The 16,322-nt window shown below is 35.8% G+C and overlaps 1 protein-coding gene across 4 annotated transcripts in view; it reads left to right on the top strand.

Moving 5' to 3' along the window:
- The window catches only part of PARG (poly(ADP-ribose) glycohydrolase), a 119,091-nt gene that overhangs the window by 86,456 nt on the left and 16,313 nt on the right, over nt 1–16,322 (top strand). For all 4 annotated transcript variants that reach the window (XM_047703334.1, XM_047703335.1, XM_047703332.1 and 1 more), the window contains exons 14-15: nt 10,294–10,372; nt 13,087–13,195. In XM_047703334.1, coding sequence (XP_047559290.1) covers nt 10,294–10,372; nt 13,087–13,195 — 188 coding nt within the window. The remainder of the gene's footprint in view (nt 1–10,293; nt 10,373–13,086; nt 13,196–16,322) is intronic.

Here is a 16,322-nt window from a genome sequence, read left to right as displayed (position 1 = left end):
GAAAATTTTCAGAGGTTTTTATTTAATGATTTTTGCTGATGCATCCTTACCTTTGGTAAGTGCTTGTTGGAGAAAAAAAAAAAAGGCCGTCAACAAGTTATTCCACATTTTTGGAATATCTTCTGTCATAATATCTCTGTGATTCTGCTCTTTTGGGGACATAAATTGTTAATTTTCTAAGTTTATGTAGGAAATTAAGAATGGAATCTCAGGGGCGCCTGGGTGGCTCAGTGGGTTAAGCCTCTGCCTTCAGCTCGGGTCATGATCTCAGGGTCCTGGGATGAGCCCACATCAGGCTCTCTGCTCAGCAGGAGGCCTGCTTCTCCCTTCTCTCTGCCTGCCTCTCTACTTGTGATCTCTCTCTCTCTCTCTCTCTCTCTGTCAAATAAATAAATAAATAAATAAATAAATAAATAAATAAAAAGAATGGAATCTCAGCAAAGAAATTTCCTCTTGGATAGAGCCTCAACTATTTGAAGTCAGTAACTTAAATATTTCATGTAAAATTCTGAGGTTGTGATCCGTATTGTGCCAAAATGTAAAGATCAAACCCTTCTGTTTTCACTGTTGTCTCAACTCACTTATTGGTTACCTGTCTGCAATTATTATTTATTATGTGTACAGATAGGAAGAATGCAGCTGGAAGATATTAGGGGAAAAGAAAGTGCAAGGAATTGCAGAATAAAAAACTTAAATTGTCATAAATCCATTGTTGGGCCAATAGGTACTTTGAATATGAGTCTTACAATGTTTTAGAGAGCTCTGAAGGTCTGGAATGTGGCTGTCTCTAGCGTTTGGGTATTATCAAGTAATGCTTTAAAAGATTTTTAATTTTTAGCAGCTAAGCTCTATTTGAACTAAAGACTCAGAACAGAATATTTCATCGGTTTTAAAGATGAGTTTACATCCTTACAATAAAAAAGTTGGTAGAATGCTGGACATTTAAACTCAAAGCTAATTTGTTTCATTTGCTTTATTTCTTCTTTACTAGGAAAATAGTAGGTCTCTCATCATCTCCCATTAGTGTCACTGTAAATAAAAGATGTAATTTTCCTCAAAATAGTAAAAGGAAAACATTAGAATTTTTTTGTTTTTTTAAAGATAACTTGTCCCCAGTCTAAAAAAAAAGATCATCATGCTGGAGTTATATCTGTTCTCTGCTTTACCTATAGCTATTGTAAAATGAACGGAAAATTGCAAATCCACGATTCACCTTCACATCTATAATTACTTGAGGCTAGGAACATCCGGGGTGACTTTTAACTCAGCATTTCCCCCCCACATCCACTTAACTCTATTATAGTGCCTTCTAATTAATATCTGTGATGTATGTTCCCTTAATGGAAAAGGCCATTTCATCATCTATTTGATGCTGGATTTCTGCCATCTCTCTTCTTAGGAGACTCTTAACTGTGCACTGCAATCTATCTGCCTGATCAATTCCATTCCTTCAATGATTCATCTAGGCTCAGTGAGCTAATGGCTGTGACGGTGCCGCCTGAATCTGTAGAAGAGTTTGAGAAATTAGAAATAAATTAAATTTATCATCATTGTGGGGCATCTGGTTGGTATCAGACTTTGAAATGAATATGAAACAGGTCATGAAACAGGCAAATACTTTTATCCAGATAGTGTTATCCCTCTCTTTACTGTGATCCTCCCTGGAGGCAGCCTTGAGTTAAAACCTTTCAGTAAATATAGATAGAGAGAAAGAAACTCCAATCTTACCTACCCTCTTTTCCCCCCTTTTTCTTTTTTTTTAAGATTTTATTTATTTATTTGACAGAGAGATCACAAGTAGGCAGAGCAGCAGACAGAGAGAGGGGAAGCAGGCTCCCTACTGAGGAGAGAGCCCGATGCAGGGCTCAATCCCAGGACCTTGAAATCATGACCTGAGCTGAAGGCAGAGGCTGAACGCACTGAGCCACCCAGGCGCTGTTTTTTCCCCCTTTTTATATTTTCTCATGTTCTTCTATATCATCCATCAGATAGCTTTAATACCAAAGGGTGTTACCGTGGTTTTAGGAGTTTGTTTCAGTGAGTTGAGTACGTAAAGCTGACGCCTAGACATGAAACTTACTGAGCAGAATGTTAGTACATTTAACATAAAACCTGCCCTCTAGTGAATCAAATCATCCCAGACATCACAGATCATTATATCTTTTGTGAATGTCAGTAGATCTGATAGAAAGTAGAAAGGTGAACAGACACTGTGCTTATGGTATTGATGCTTTTTATAGAGCAACACTAGAAGCCCATGACTTCAAAAACAACCCATTGTCAACTAAATGATACCAGCTCACTGGGAAATCCAAATTCATTTGGAGTTTAGCTTTTTTTAAATCATGGCAATGGAAGTCAAAAGTGTTCTATCTCCTGAGTAATCATTGCTGTATGAGTGTTACTAATAAAAGCAGAGTAGGTGGGTTTGCTTTTATACAAACCTTATTTCCAAGCGTACACCCGTTGGTACATAGGGTTTTTTTACTCTCCAAATATTTTTTCCTCAGTTCATCATAAACTTACATTACTAATAAGAGATAAATAAGAACATTTCTTATTGCTACATCTAAAAACTCATTAATCTGTCACAAACTTATGCAAAGATTTTAATGGGTTCCTTCTAGCTTTTTCCTTAAGTAAAAATTTGTCTTTGAGCATGAAGTCTAAATAGCTTATACCTACAGAGAGCTATCACAAAGGTCATTCAATCTTCTCTTGTTTGCTACTATCACTATTAACCTTTGTGTTTTCATCATAGTTTATTAATATATTTGAATTTAAAACAAGGGTATCTGTTTTTCAGAACAGACAATTGACATAATTTGAAAGGTGTCTACTCTGAAAACCCAGGATTTAATTTGTTTAGAACAAAATTATCTGTATGTGCATCTTTAATTTCCCATACCTAAAAGAAATTAATCTCATTTCTTTTAGGAAAGAAGGCTTTTCATCCTAATCTAAAATAGAAATATGATAATTGATATTTTGTATTTTCCAGCCACTTTTTTTTGAAAAGACAGGTATTTGTTTTCATAGTTAAGAGATCAGAATAATTTGGTTCTGTTTTATTTTTTATAAATAAGGAAAATGAAGCTTGTCCACTGCTGGGCAGAAAATAGAAAGGAACAGCACCATTCTTGTCTTATTTCCAGTCAGGTCAGTGGAACAGGTTGCTTTTAAACCTCACATAAATGAAATCATGTATCTTTGGTTTCTGTACCTCCTTACAAAGTAGAGTCTGATGACACCAATACTAACTGCTTTATGGTTTTGAAGACTTTAAAAAAATTTTTTAATATGGTTTTCCAAGCAATTCTAAGAAGTAAACAGATAGGAATTACTAACAACCCTCGTTTTCAAATAATAAAAAGAAGTCCACTGAGAGATTTGGTTACCTAAGGATTCACTTTGGGTCCCTCATGTCTCCTAATCTCAGTATGGAGCTCTTTTTACAAGGCTGTCTTTGTAAATATGAATATTTTTCTATGTGTCAGTTACATAGTACTTTCAGATTAAGTCTTTCTGGAATTATAATTTTAACCTCAGTTAATACAGTGCTCTTTCTGTTTTGCTTCCTAATTACTGTGTTATGCAGCAAGTACTTAACTGCTTCTGTAGTCCTTTTTTTGTTCTTTTTTTAAGTAGGCTCAGCACCGATGTGGAGCTTGAACTCATGACCCTGAGATCAAGAGTTGCATGCTCCACCAGCCATGCCTGCCTGTCACCCCTTGTGTCTGTATTCCTGCATTACAAAATGCTAATGTAGGCATACATGTTAATGACTTACAAACCCTTTCTTGAGAGCTGGCAGTCTAATGAGAGAGTTAGATTACATTTTTATTTTATTTTATTTTATTTTTTTTAAAGATTTTATTTATTTTTATTTGTTAGAGAGAGAGAGGGAGAGAGCAAGCACAGGCAGACAGAATGGCAGGCAGAGGCAGAGGCAGAGGGAGAAGCAGGCTCCCTGATGAGCAAGGAGCCCGATGTGGGACTCGATCCCAGGACGCTGGGATCATGACCTGAGCCAAAGGCAGCTGCTTAACCAACTGAGCCACCCAGGCGTCCCTAGATTACATTTTTAAAACAGCTTTATTGAGGTATAATTGACATAAAAACTATACTTAAAGTGCACAGGTAGGTACATTACTTTTTGACATGTGGCTACATACATGAATCCATCTTTTGCCCATGTATTAATTGGGTTATTTTTTATTGTTGAGTTTTGAAAATGCTTTATGTATTTTGGATACAGGTCTTTTATCAGATGCGGTATATCTTTTTATCTTATGTGGTATATCTTTTCAGATCTTACAGTGACTTGTTTTGATTACTGTTTAATAATATATTACTTTATAATAATTCTCAAAATCAGATAGTGTGAGTCCTCCAGCTTTGTTCTTCAAAGTTGTTTCAGTGAATTTCAGAAGCAGTTTGTCAGTATCTACAAAAAAGCTTACTGGAATTTTAATTAAGACTGCTTTGAATCTATAGATCAGTTTGGGGAGAATTGACATCTTAACAGTATTTAGTCCCTGACACGTGAATGAGATCTGTTTATTGAGGTCGTCTTTAATTTCTCTCAGTGTTATACTTTTCACTGTACACTTCTTTTGTATTTGCTCAGGTTTATCCCTGTTTCATATTTTTTGTTGCTATTGTAAATGTATTTTTAAAATTCAAGTTTGTGATTGTTCATTGCTACGGTGTAGAAATATAACTGACTTTCAGGTTGCAATTTAATATTCTAAGTGCTTTCCTGATATGTGCAGAGTACTGTGGAGGACAGATAAGGGACCACCAGTGCTACTTATGGTGTCAAGGAAGGCTTACACAAGAAACAGCGTGAATTCTGTAGTTATTTTCATAATTTATAGCTGAGTATCTTATCCAAGATTCTAGATGAATTTATAGGAATTAAGCTATAAGTTATTTTAAATTTTTGAGAAAGTTATTTCTGAGAAGCAATATGCTGTGTAATAGACTGGAACCTGAAAACTAGTATTGAGTTTAAATCTTTTGTTTTTATTATGGAAAATTTTAATCATACATGAAAATAGAATAATATTTTTCATAGTGTTTTAAGTATTTATATTGTATAGATATTTTTATATTTGTATGTACGTAACTAGGATACTGTTTTAAATGATAACAGAGTTATCAAAATCAGGAAATTTAACATTAATAAAGTACTGTAGTTAATCCCTAGTCAGTATTTTCATTTTGTCAATTCTCCAAATTATATTCTTTATAGCTTTTCCCCCCTAGTCTACTCCAATCCAGGATCACACCTTGAGTACAGTTGTCATGTATCCTTTAAACTAGGACAGTTTCTCTCCTTTCCTTTTATTGGTTTACCTTGATACTTTTATTTTTTAATTTAATTTGATTTTTTCAGTTTTCCAAGATTCGTGGTTTATGTACCACACCCAGTGCTCCATGCAATACATGCCCTCCTTAATACCCACTACCAGTCTTGATATTTTTAAAGCATATAGACCAATTACTTGATAAATTATCTCTCATTTGGGGTTTGCCCAATCTTTCTTTGTAACTAGAGTCAGTTTGGGGGGGGGGTATTAGAGATAGAGAGAGAGCACAAGTGGGGTGAGGAGCAGAGGGAGAAGCAGACTCCCTGCTCAGCAGGGAGCCCTGTGCACAGCTTAATCCTGGGACTCTGGGACCATGACCTGAGTCAAAGGCAGACGTTTAACCAACTAAGCTACCCAGGTGCCCCCAGTTTATTCATTTTGATAGAAATCCCACTAAAGTGTTGTGTCCTGCTCTAGAGTATCTTTTGAGGTGAAGAGTAATACAATACTGCTTTGTCCTAGTGTTTGTGATAGAGCATCGTGATTTGCTTAAGGAGGGATCTGCCAAATTTCTCCACTTTCAGGTTAGTCTTTCCCTTTGTAGTTAATCTGTAGGTATGTATTTCACATACTTTGGAAACTATAAATATCCTGTCCTCATCAAACATTCACCCACTAATTTTAGCACCCATTTTTTCCCCAAGATTTTATTTATTTATTTGACAGAGAGAGAGCACAAGCAGGGAGAGCAGCAGGGAGAGGGAGAAGCAGATTAACTGCCAGGCAGGGAGCCCGATATGAGGCTCGATCCCAGGACCCTAGGATCATGACCTGGGCAAAGGCAGATGCTTACCCCACTGAGCCACCCAGGTTCCCCTTAGCACCCATTTTCTTAACTCCGTTATTCCTTCTGCATTTAATAGTTGGCACTGTACTGTAAGGAAGGATTTTCCATTCTCTTATTTATGTATATTTATTAGTATTTATATAGACACATGGATTCTTATTTTATTGAGTGTGTTATAATCTATTACTGTCATCTGTTTTGATGCTATGGTGTTCGAGATTTTGTCAGTGTTAGCTGTTATGTTCCTTTGACATGTGCCCACTATTTTTTAATGCACTTCCCCTTTTTTTGGCTTTAAAAGATGTTCTGAGCTCATCTTGTGTATTCCCTGCCTCAGCTCTAGATTCCTCATCTCTCCAAGGAGTCCTGGATTTGAAGTAATTTTTAGAAACATTTGAGGGGTGCTTGGGTGACTCAGTCAGTTAAGCATCTGACTCTTGATTTTGGCTCACATCATGATCTCAGGGTCCTGGGATTAAGCCCCATGGCAGGCTCCCCACCCAGCAGGTCGTCTGCTTGTCTTCCTCTCCCCTTCTCCCTCCCCTCACTCACACACTCTCTCTCTTTAGAAAGAGTTCAGCTGACATCCTTGTCAACATTTAGTGTTGTCATTCTTTTTGATTTTAGTCATTCTGTCGGGTATATAGTGGTATCTCACTGTGGTTTTAATTTGCATTCCTCTTATGACTGGTGATATTCAGCTGTATTTCATGTAGTCAGTAGCTAATTGTTTATCTTCCTCTGTGATGTTTATGTTTAAGTCTTGCTTATTTTTCCAAATTGGATTGTTTGTATATTTGCATTATTGACTTCTAGGAGTTCTTCAATATTTTGAACACAAGCCTTTTGTCAGATGTTTGTTTTCTAAATATTTTTCCTCCAGTCTTGCCTAAGCATTTTCCTAAAAGTGTTTTAGTATTGATCTAATCTAGTCTTTTTAAAATTGTGTTAAGATTACTGCTTTCTTTATCCTGTCTAAATCTTTATGTACCCCCAATGTTATTCTCCTATGTTTTCTTCCAGATGTCTTATAGTTTTAGGTTTTGTGTTAATGCCTTTATTTTATCTCAGAGTAGTTGTTGTTCTTAGTGTGAGGTAGCAATTGAAGTTTATGGGGTTTTTTTCCTATATGAATATCTAATTGTTCCAGCAACATATTTTGGAAAGACTATCCCTTCCTTCCTCAGTGGATTATTATTTTTTTTTACGATTTTATTTATTTATTTGACAGAGAGAGATCACAAGTAGGCAGAGAGGCAGGCAGAGAGAGGAGGAAGCAGGTTCCCTGTTGAGCAGAGAGCCTGATGAGGGGCTCGATCCCAGGACCCTGAGATCATGACCTGAGCTACCCAGGTGCCGCCCCTCAGTGGATTATTTTAGCACCATTGTCATAAGTCAGTTGACCTTACAAGTGGTGGATTTATCTGTGAGTTCTGTTTAGTTCCATTGATCTCTTTTGTCTTTCCTTAGGTCACAACCAAGTAAATATTGAATTCAGGTAGTTAAATCCTCCAGTTTTGTTGTTCTTTTTTCAAAAATGTTTTGGTTGTTTTAGGTTCTTTGCATTTCCATAGAAATTTTAGAATCACATTCTCAATTACTATTTTTTTAAAAAATATGCTAGAAATACTGACAGGATTGAGGGATATTCGTGATTACAATACTGAGAAATACCATATTGAGTGTTCTAACCCCTGAGCATGGTCTGTCTTGCCAATTTAAATCTTTCTCTCAGTGGTGCCTGCTACATCTTTTTTTGCACTTACTCCTAACTATTTTACTGTTTTTGATGCTATAGTTAATGGATTTTTGAAAGTTTTATTTTCCCATTGTTTGCTGCTATTATATAGACATGCCTAATAATACTACATTTATTTATGAGATTTCCTTCCATTTCTTTTTCTTCTTTTCTTTTCCTGGCGATTCCTTAGAATTTGCTGCATAAACAGTCATGACATCTGCAAATAGGGATAGTCTTACTTTTTTATACTGTTTATGACTTTTTTTGCTTTTTTTTTTTTTTTTTTTGCCTTATTATGGTGGCTAGGACTTCACTACAGTGTTGAATTAGGTGGAATATTTTCATCACTATGTATGAAGTTATTTGTAAGTTTTTATGTAGTGGTCCTTAATCAGATTGAGGAAGTTCCTTTTTTTGATTCTCAGTTTTGTTGAGAGAATTATGGTAGGTATTGAATTTTATCTTTTTTGCAACTTTTGATATGATTATGTGGGATTCTTTAATAGTCTGATGAATTTCATTAATTTTTCAAATGTGAAATCAAAGTAAAAGCATAATTGTTATCTTTCTGATGAATTGACCCTTTAATTATGAAGTGTTCCTCTTTACCCTTCATAATACTCCTTGACTTCAAGTCTGTTTTATCCAATATTAATATAACTGCTCTCACTTTCTTATTAGTGTTTTCAAGTTTGTTTCTTTTAATTTATAGATTCGTCTCTTTTTTCTGCTTATAATTTTTTGTAAGCAGCCCAGACTATTGGTCCTATAGAGTTTCCCATGGTCTGAATGTTGCTGATTACATCTTTATGGTGGTATTTGACATGTTTCTCTTTTGTCTGTCTATAAATTAATAGTGAAGTGTAGAGGCCATTTGCAGCCTTATTCAGTACATTTAGTAATCTTCATGTATAAAAGCTTAAGTTGTTTAAGTAACATGTAAGACGTTAACTTGACCCCCCAAATTAAATTAATTTGCTTTTGGATGAAGTGACAGTTCATAATTAGCATGTCATGATTTGATTGTGTGTTCTTTTTATTTTTGTTAAATATGTTTTCTGTATTTTTTTTTTTTAAGTTTGTTTAAGTAATCTTTATACCCAAGGTGGGGCATGACCCTGAGATCAAGAGTCACATGCTCTACTAACTGAGCCAGCCAGGCACCCCTGTTTTTTATTTTTATAAATCTATATTTTTTCTGAAATACTGGACATTCTAGTGTCATTTTTTCCATGAATATTAAGTCTTTGTCACAGATATCTTCAATATTGAACCTTTACTGTATGAGTAGTCATTTTAATAAATAATGTTCCAGCTGTCTGAAAAAGTCAGTCTGCTTGCATTTTATTTACCATCAAAATTAGGGCAATTGCACTTAAAAATCACTAATCTTAGTTGTCAATGTTGTCTTGTTTATTCTTTTTTTAAATTTCTGATATGTGAAAAGTATTATCTTGCTCAGGGTTTTCAGCTTTTCATTTTACTGTTTTGTCTGAGAGGTTAAGTAATTACTGAGTTGAACATAGGAATTGGAATGATTTTATTTAGTTAAGCAGTAGGATAATTTTGGCACCATCCCTCCTGGTATGTCCAGGTTTGATGAAGTAGATATCTCTGGGGACACTTTACGGTGCCCTTAAATAAGTTAAATAAATTACTTAAATACTGAATTACTTAAGAAAAAACTTAAAAAAAAAAAAAAGTAGAAATCTTTGTTATGTGGCAAACTTGGTGCATTTTCTCATCAGATGAATTTTAATTATGCTTTTTTCCCCTTGCCCTTCTCATGTCACAATATTCTGGTTTACAAAGCCCTTTGAAGTCACTTGCATGTTAATAGGCAAGTCCTAGATTTAATTGTAATGATACTTTTCTTAGCAGGGAATGTCTATAGTAAAATTGCTTTCTCAACAATACAAACTAAGTATTACCATGAGATTACTGATACTGAAGACATTGGCCCTTAAAACAGTCTGTGTACTCCTCCTGAAAGACATTGATATGAAAGAGCATATTTTGTTTTCTCTGTTGAGACATATATCTCTATATGATAAACACTGCAGTGGCTTTTATACGTGTCATTTTTTTCCTGATAGAAAATAATAGGTCATTAAGACCAGTTAGGTTTTTTCCAGTTGACATTTGCCAACAGATATTTTCAGAAATGAGGATTAAGTTTATTAACAAAGCCCCTTTAGGGGGCGCCACTCGATTAAGCGTCAGCTTTTAGCTCAGGTCTGATCTGCAGGGGGAGCTGGGATTGGCCATGTCGGGCTTCCTGCTCAGTGAGAAGTCTGTTTCTGCCCCTCCTCCCACTCTAAAGACCCTTTAGAACATGCAACTTTTAAGAAAAATCCTTTTGAAAAATAATAGCAGATTATTTGTTTCAGGTACAGAACAGTACAGTGAATACACAGGCTATGCTGAAACGTATCGTTGGGCCCGAAGCCATGAAGATGGGAGTGAAAGGTGAGTTCATTTCTGACTTGATCAAGTATTGCCTGACCAAAAGCTAAGGAATGTGGGTTTGACCTAGTACATTCTGTCTCCTATCCACTCTTACTTCAGAAATGTAACTGCGGTCTTGAGTTCAGTATTAAAGATACATTAGTAGTTAAACTGGTATTACCATCTCCATATACAAAAGGGAATAACAGAGAAACAAAAGCCCAAAGTCTAAACCAAAAATAAGGACGGAACTCTTGTTCTTTACCTGTTAGCTACCAGATGTAAGCAGTCAATGGAGGTTAACTTCCAAGGCCAAACTTACCTAGAATAGGCTCTTAATGAGCTTAAAGCCTTTAACCAGCTTATTTATCCTTAATTTTTCTGTAAGATTAAGTAGGTGGGGACACATGTTGGGACACTTTGCCTAATGCTGCAGAATGGTTAACAGCAGGACCTGGAATAAACTTTGCTGAAGTCTCTTCCTGAAATTGGTTTACCAGGGTAAACTTTTATAGAAATGGTGCCTGAGTAATATTCCATTGTATATATGTACCACATTTTCTTTTTTTTTATTAATATATAATGTATTATTTGTCTTAGGGGTACAGGTCTGTGATTCATTAGTCTTACACAATTCACAGTGTTCACCATAGCACATACCCTCCTCACCCCCGTTCCACCACCCCCCTCCACTCCAGCTACCCTCCGTTTGTTTCCTGAGATTAAGAGTCTCTTATGGTTTGTCTTCCTCTCTGGTTTTTGTCTTGTTTCATTTTTCCCTCCCTTCCCCTATGATCCTCTGTCTTGTTTCTCAAATCCCTCATCTCAGTGAAATCTATGATAATTCTTTCTCTGATTAACTTATTTTGCTTATCATAATACCCTCTAGTTCCATCCACTTTGTTGCAAATGGTAAAATTTCGGGGGTTTTTTGGTGGCTGCATTATATTCCTTTATACACAGACACACCCCCCCCCACATCTTCTTTACCCATTCATCTACCGATGGACATCTAGGTTCTTTACATAGTTTGGCTATTGTGTACCACATCTTCTTATCCATTCATTAGTCAGTGGACTAATTTGGGCTCTTTCTATAATTTGGCTATTGTTGATGATGCTGCTTAAACATCAGGGTGCACATATCCCCCGTATAGTCCACTATATACACATATAATATTGGAATAATGGAATATTGGAATAATGAAATATTACTCAGCCATAAAAGAGAATGAAATCTTAACATTTGCAATGACATGGATCAAGCTATAGAGAATATGATGCTAAGTGAAGTAAGTCAGAGAAAGACAAATACCATATGATTTCACTCACCTGGAATTTAAGAAACAACAGATGAACATGGGCAGGGAAGAGAGAGAGGCAAACCAGAAAACAGATGTGGTTTTTTTTTAAGATTTTATTTATTTATTTCAGAGAGCACAAGCAAGGGGAGAGGCATGCAGAAGGAGAGACAGACTCCCCACTGAGAAGGAAGCCCAATGTAGGGCTTGATTCTAGGACCCTGAGATCATGACCTGAGCTAAAGGCAGATGCTTTAACTAACTGAGCCACCCAGGTGTCCCAGAAAACAGACTCTTAACTATGGAGCACAAAATGAGGATTACTGGAGGGGAGGGAATGGATGGGTTAGGCAGATGATGGGGATTAAGGAGCGCACTTGTGATGAGCGTAGAGTGTTGTTTGTAAGTAGTGAATCCCTAAATTCTACACCTGAAACTAATATTACAATTAAAATTTGGAGAAAGAAGAAACAAAAAGAAATGATGCCTGAAAGCTCTTGGGGGGGGGTGTAAGCGTGCATGCTCATTAATGAAAAAGCCATTGCATTGGAATCAGCCATTGCCCATCTATCCATGCCAACTTATTCTTTGTAATATGTCAGTTCCAGCCCCAGGTCTCTTTCCTTTTGTTTTGGTTAAAGTATTTGGTTGTAACAACTACCTATGTGGATATTTAATTCCTGATTATTATTTACAGGCTAACATGAAGGTTTTGGTTGCCTTTCTTCAGTGTGAAAAGTTGCTTGGCATGTCAATTTATGCAATCTGTAAAGGCAGTATTAGAATATTTGGAATTTCACGTTTCCAAAGTCATCTCATCCAGTCCTTCCTATTTCCACAGGCAGTGTGTTACTGTCTGCTTTACTTCTTTGTCTTTTTAAAAATAGTTGCACACCATCAGCAATTGAGCACAGTAGGTAGAATGTTGTACTGAATCAAAACACATTTTTTGTTACACTTCTTGGGATTATGTTTTGGATGATAGAAGGTGATATTATAAAACCCAACACCCAAAGAGCAGGTCTCTGAAAGCAAAGGAATAATGAGCACTTTTTTTGGCTTTTGTCAAAATACAAATGCCGTGTTTTCCGTATTAGAGGAAAACTGAGAATGACGTTCCTTTTGTTTGCCTCCAAATCCTTTAACTTCTGAGACTTACTGTAAATGATGTATGTTTACACTATGCCATATTTGTCATCTTGTGATAATTTTTCGTTTTACTATTTAATGCCTAATAGTCCATAATGTGTATGCCTTGAAATCTAAAAATGTTGCTTTCTGCCCTCTTGTTTTGCTGAGACCCATAGCTACTGGTTTGTTGGTTTGTTTTTAATATTTTAGCCCTGCCAAACTCTCAGAAATCCCACCTCCCAAGAGTTATATTTTGTGAGTGTCTTTCCCCACTCATCATCTTCCCCCTTCCCTCCTGCCTCAGGGATGCCTGGCAGCGGCGTGGCACCGAAATCGTTGCCATCGATGCCCTTCACTTCAGACGCTACCTCGACCAGTTTGTGCCTGAGAAAATCAGACGAGAGCTTAACAAGGCCAGTAACCTCATTTCTTACTTCATCTGGCAGCTGTCATCTATTTACTGCCATTTTATTAATGCTGAAATTAATGCTTTCTGGTAATTCTTGCAATGTCAGTATGTCTGCCCACAGCTCTCCTGATTTAATGGGTCTGTCAGCTTGTACAAGATGTACTTTCCATTTCATAATTGCTTGATTACTGATGCCAGAGAGACTGTTGCTTGATATTAAGCCCCACACATGCATTTAGCCCATCAAATACTTTTACTTGGTTTGGAACATTATTATTGTAAAACCGTATAGAAATGAATGAGCGCTAAAAGATTTTTTTCACACATTTCACTGACGTCTCTACAAGGTAAGCCATCAGGGTCCATACAGATAAACCATAAGTTAAGTTCTATTATAGGTAAGGTCCACATGTAAATTGTTTATTGATTAGGTAATTTGGCATATTTATGACAGAATCTGTGATTTTCTGTGATGCTTAGTGCTGTCTACTATAATCGTTTTTCTAATTATATTACAGAAATATAAAAATGAGCCATACCTATTGCTCAGATTTTCACTACTATTAACCATAGTAAATAAACTCTTTAACATACAGTAGAGTGCTGATGCTGTTTTTTAGATTTAGGGCTTTACCAAAACAGTTGATAATTTCTTTAGATCTTTTACAGCCAAGAAGATAGTCATATTTGATTATGAGATTGTTTATTAAGATAATTGCATGGACTTTTGATGACAGCAGACTGGGTGTACCATTGCAAGGGAATTGGGAGTGCCCTTAGATGGGCACATTTGACATTATGTATACCCTCAGCTTCCCCTGGTCTCACCACAGAAATGGTTTCTCTTGTGGTGCTCTGCATATCCTAGCACAAACGCCTTGCCTTTCGTATAGTTAGTAAAATGAACAACCAAATAATCCAAAGAGGCTTTTACTTCTTTCAGAACTTGGTATATATTTTGGGTATAATTATATATATAATCTTATATTCTGATCTACTTGAGAATCTAATGGTTGATTGTGTTTTCTTATACATATCTATTAGTTTATTTTAATTATTTTAATGTTTAGAGTTCTCAAAGAGAGCTCCTAAAAATTTTGAAGAGTAAATGCACTATTTTCCAAAGTTGAACTTGAGAGATATCACTTATATATTTTTAAGTAATTCCACAGAAAAGCTATGCAGAAAGGCTGTTCTGTGGCATATCAACAGGTATTATTTGTCTCTTTTACCTGACTCTGAAAATTAGAGATTCTGTGACAGAGAATATCTTTTATTATTAGATACATTTTAAATGTAAGCCTTTCACTGTTCAAACTCTTACCTTAAAGAAATTATTTCCAAGTACATGTTTTTATTATATAGCATACCAACTAGAATGAGATTTATCTTTAGATTTTTACCTGATGTTTCTTCTTTATTAAACACCTATTATATGAATTTGTCACATGGTCATGGTTTGATACTAGACGATATTTAGGTAGGCAGTAGGTAGTTTGGAGAGAAATGTATGAAAAGGGAATGTGTTTAATCATACTCATTCAGTAACACAAATTTAAAGGTTCTTTTTCTTATGGATAAAATTTATATTCCCATAAATACTTTTCTGTAGGAGCTAGATCATTCAGTTTTAGAAATTATCTGCAAATAACGATCTTTTTAAATTACATTCTTGGGCATAAATAAATCTTTAATTTTTAAACTGCCCATGGCCTATTGACGTCTTCATTTACTGATATAGCCCTAACCTCAGTTTACCTATCCTCAAAGCCACCAGAAAGTTTAAAGATGTGAAACCTTGGTTTATGGGAATAGGTTAGTTGTAAGCATTGGAAGACATTTATTTGTAGAATGTAGAGTCCTTAGGAAACCTACCTTGTACACAAAGAGTAAGTCTTTAAATAACAACAAAGTTTTATTTTATTCAAGCCAGTCAGTGATAAGCACCCTGCCTTGCTTCTGAAATTTTCTCAAAAATATTTGTTAAATGTGTTAGTCGGTGATTAATGAAACTTTTTAGATACTACTAACACAGTTTTTTAAAGTAAACTTTTTAGGTATATGTTATCTTAAATCACTTAAAATGTTACAGATTTATAGATATTTCCCAAATGTTCTTTAAGTGCTAGATAAAGCCCAGTAAGTCCAGTGTTGATTCAGGTATGGAATAGATGAAACCATATGAAGCAGATGGATTGATAGTTATGTACTTTTCTGTTTCAAGCTGCCATCATTTATATTAATATGCATTAAATTTAACTTATAGTTTATAAGAGATTCTTTTCTGTCAAATGCAGGTTGAAGTTTTCTTAAATTATGTAAGTAACAACAATAAAAGTAATAGCTAGGGGCGCCTGGGTGGCTAGGTGGGTTAAAGCCTCTGCCTTTGGCTCAGGTCATGATCCCAGGGTCCTGGGATCGAGCCCCACATCGGGCTCTCTGCTCAGTGGGAAGCCTGCCTCCTCCTCTCTCTCTCTCTCTCTCTCTCCGCCTACTTGTGATCTCTGTCTGTCAAATAAATAAATAAAATCTTAAAAAAAAAAAGTAATAGCTAACATTAAATGATATGCTTATGATGTAAATGCTTATGATAGTTAGAGGCACTCTACTTGGCACTTCACCACTCAGGGAGATGTAGATAGTCTTCTTGTCTCCACTTTAGAGATCATGGACCAAGCCTTAAGAAGTTGAATAGCTTGCCCCACGTCACACATATGGGCAGTGATGAATTCAGGACTTGAATTCAGGTTCCCCTTGCTTCAAGTCACTTTTTAAAAAATGTAACTTCTCCCAGATAGAGATTACTGTAACTCGGTCTGTCTTTCCAGACTTTTTAACCTGTTTCAGTCTTAAATCATTAAGAATATTCCCTGCATTTTGTTAACAATCTCCTATAAGCATATATGCTTTGGTTACCTCTTTTCTTTTAATCATAGTCCTATACTGTGAGCAGGTCTCCAGTTGATTGCTTTTCTTAATATCCTATTTTGTTTGATACACTTTTTTAAGGAAATTTGAGGACTCCCCCCCCCCCAGCCTATTTATTAAATTCCTATAAGACAAGGAAATACCATAGGTGTAGAGTAGCCCATCAGCATATGGGCTAATATTGAGAAAGCACCTAGCTCAGG

The sequence above is a fragment of the Lutra lutra genome, chromosome 14 (assembly GCF_902655055.1).
Source record: "Lutra lutra chromosome 14, mLutLut1.2, whole genome shotgun sequence".
Taxonomy (NCBI): Eukaryota; Metazoa; Chordata; class Mammalia; order Carnivora; family Mustelidae; genus Lutra; species Lutra lutra.
Note: the sequence above shows the minus strand (reverse complement) of the source record. Positions and strands in the feature narration are given on the sequence as shown.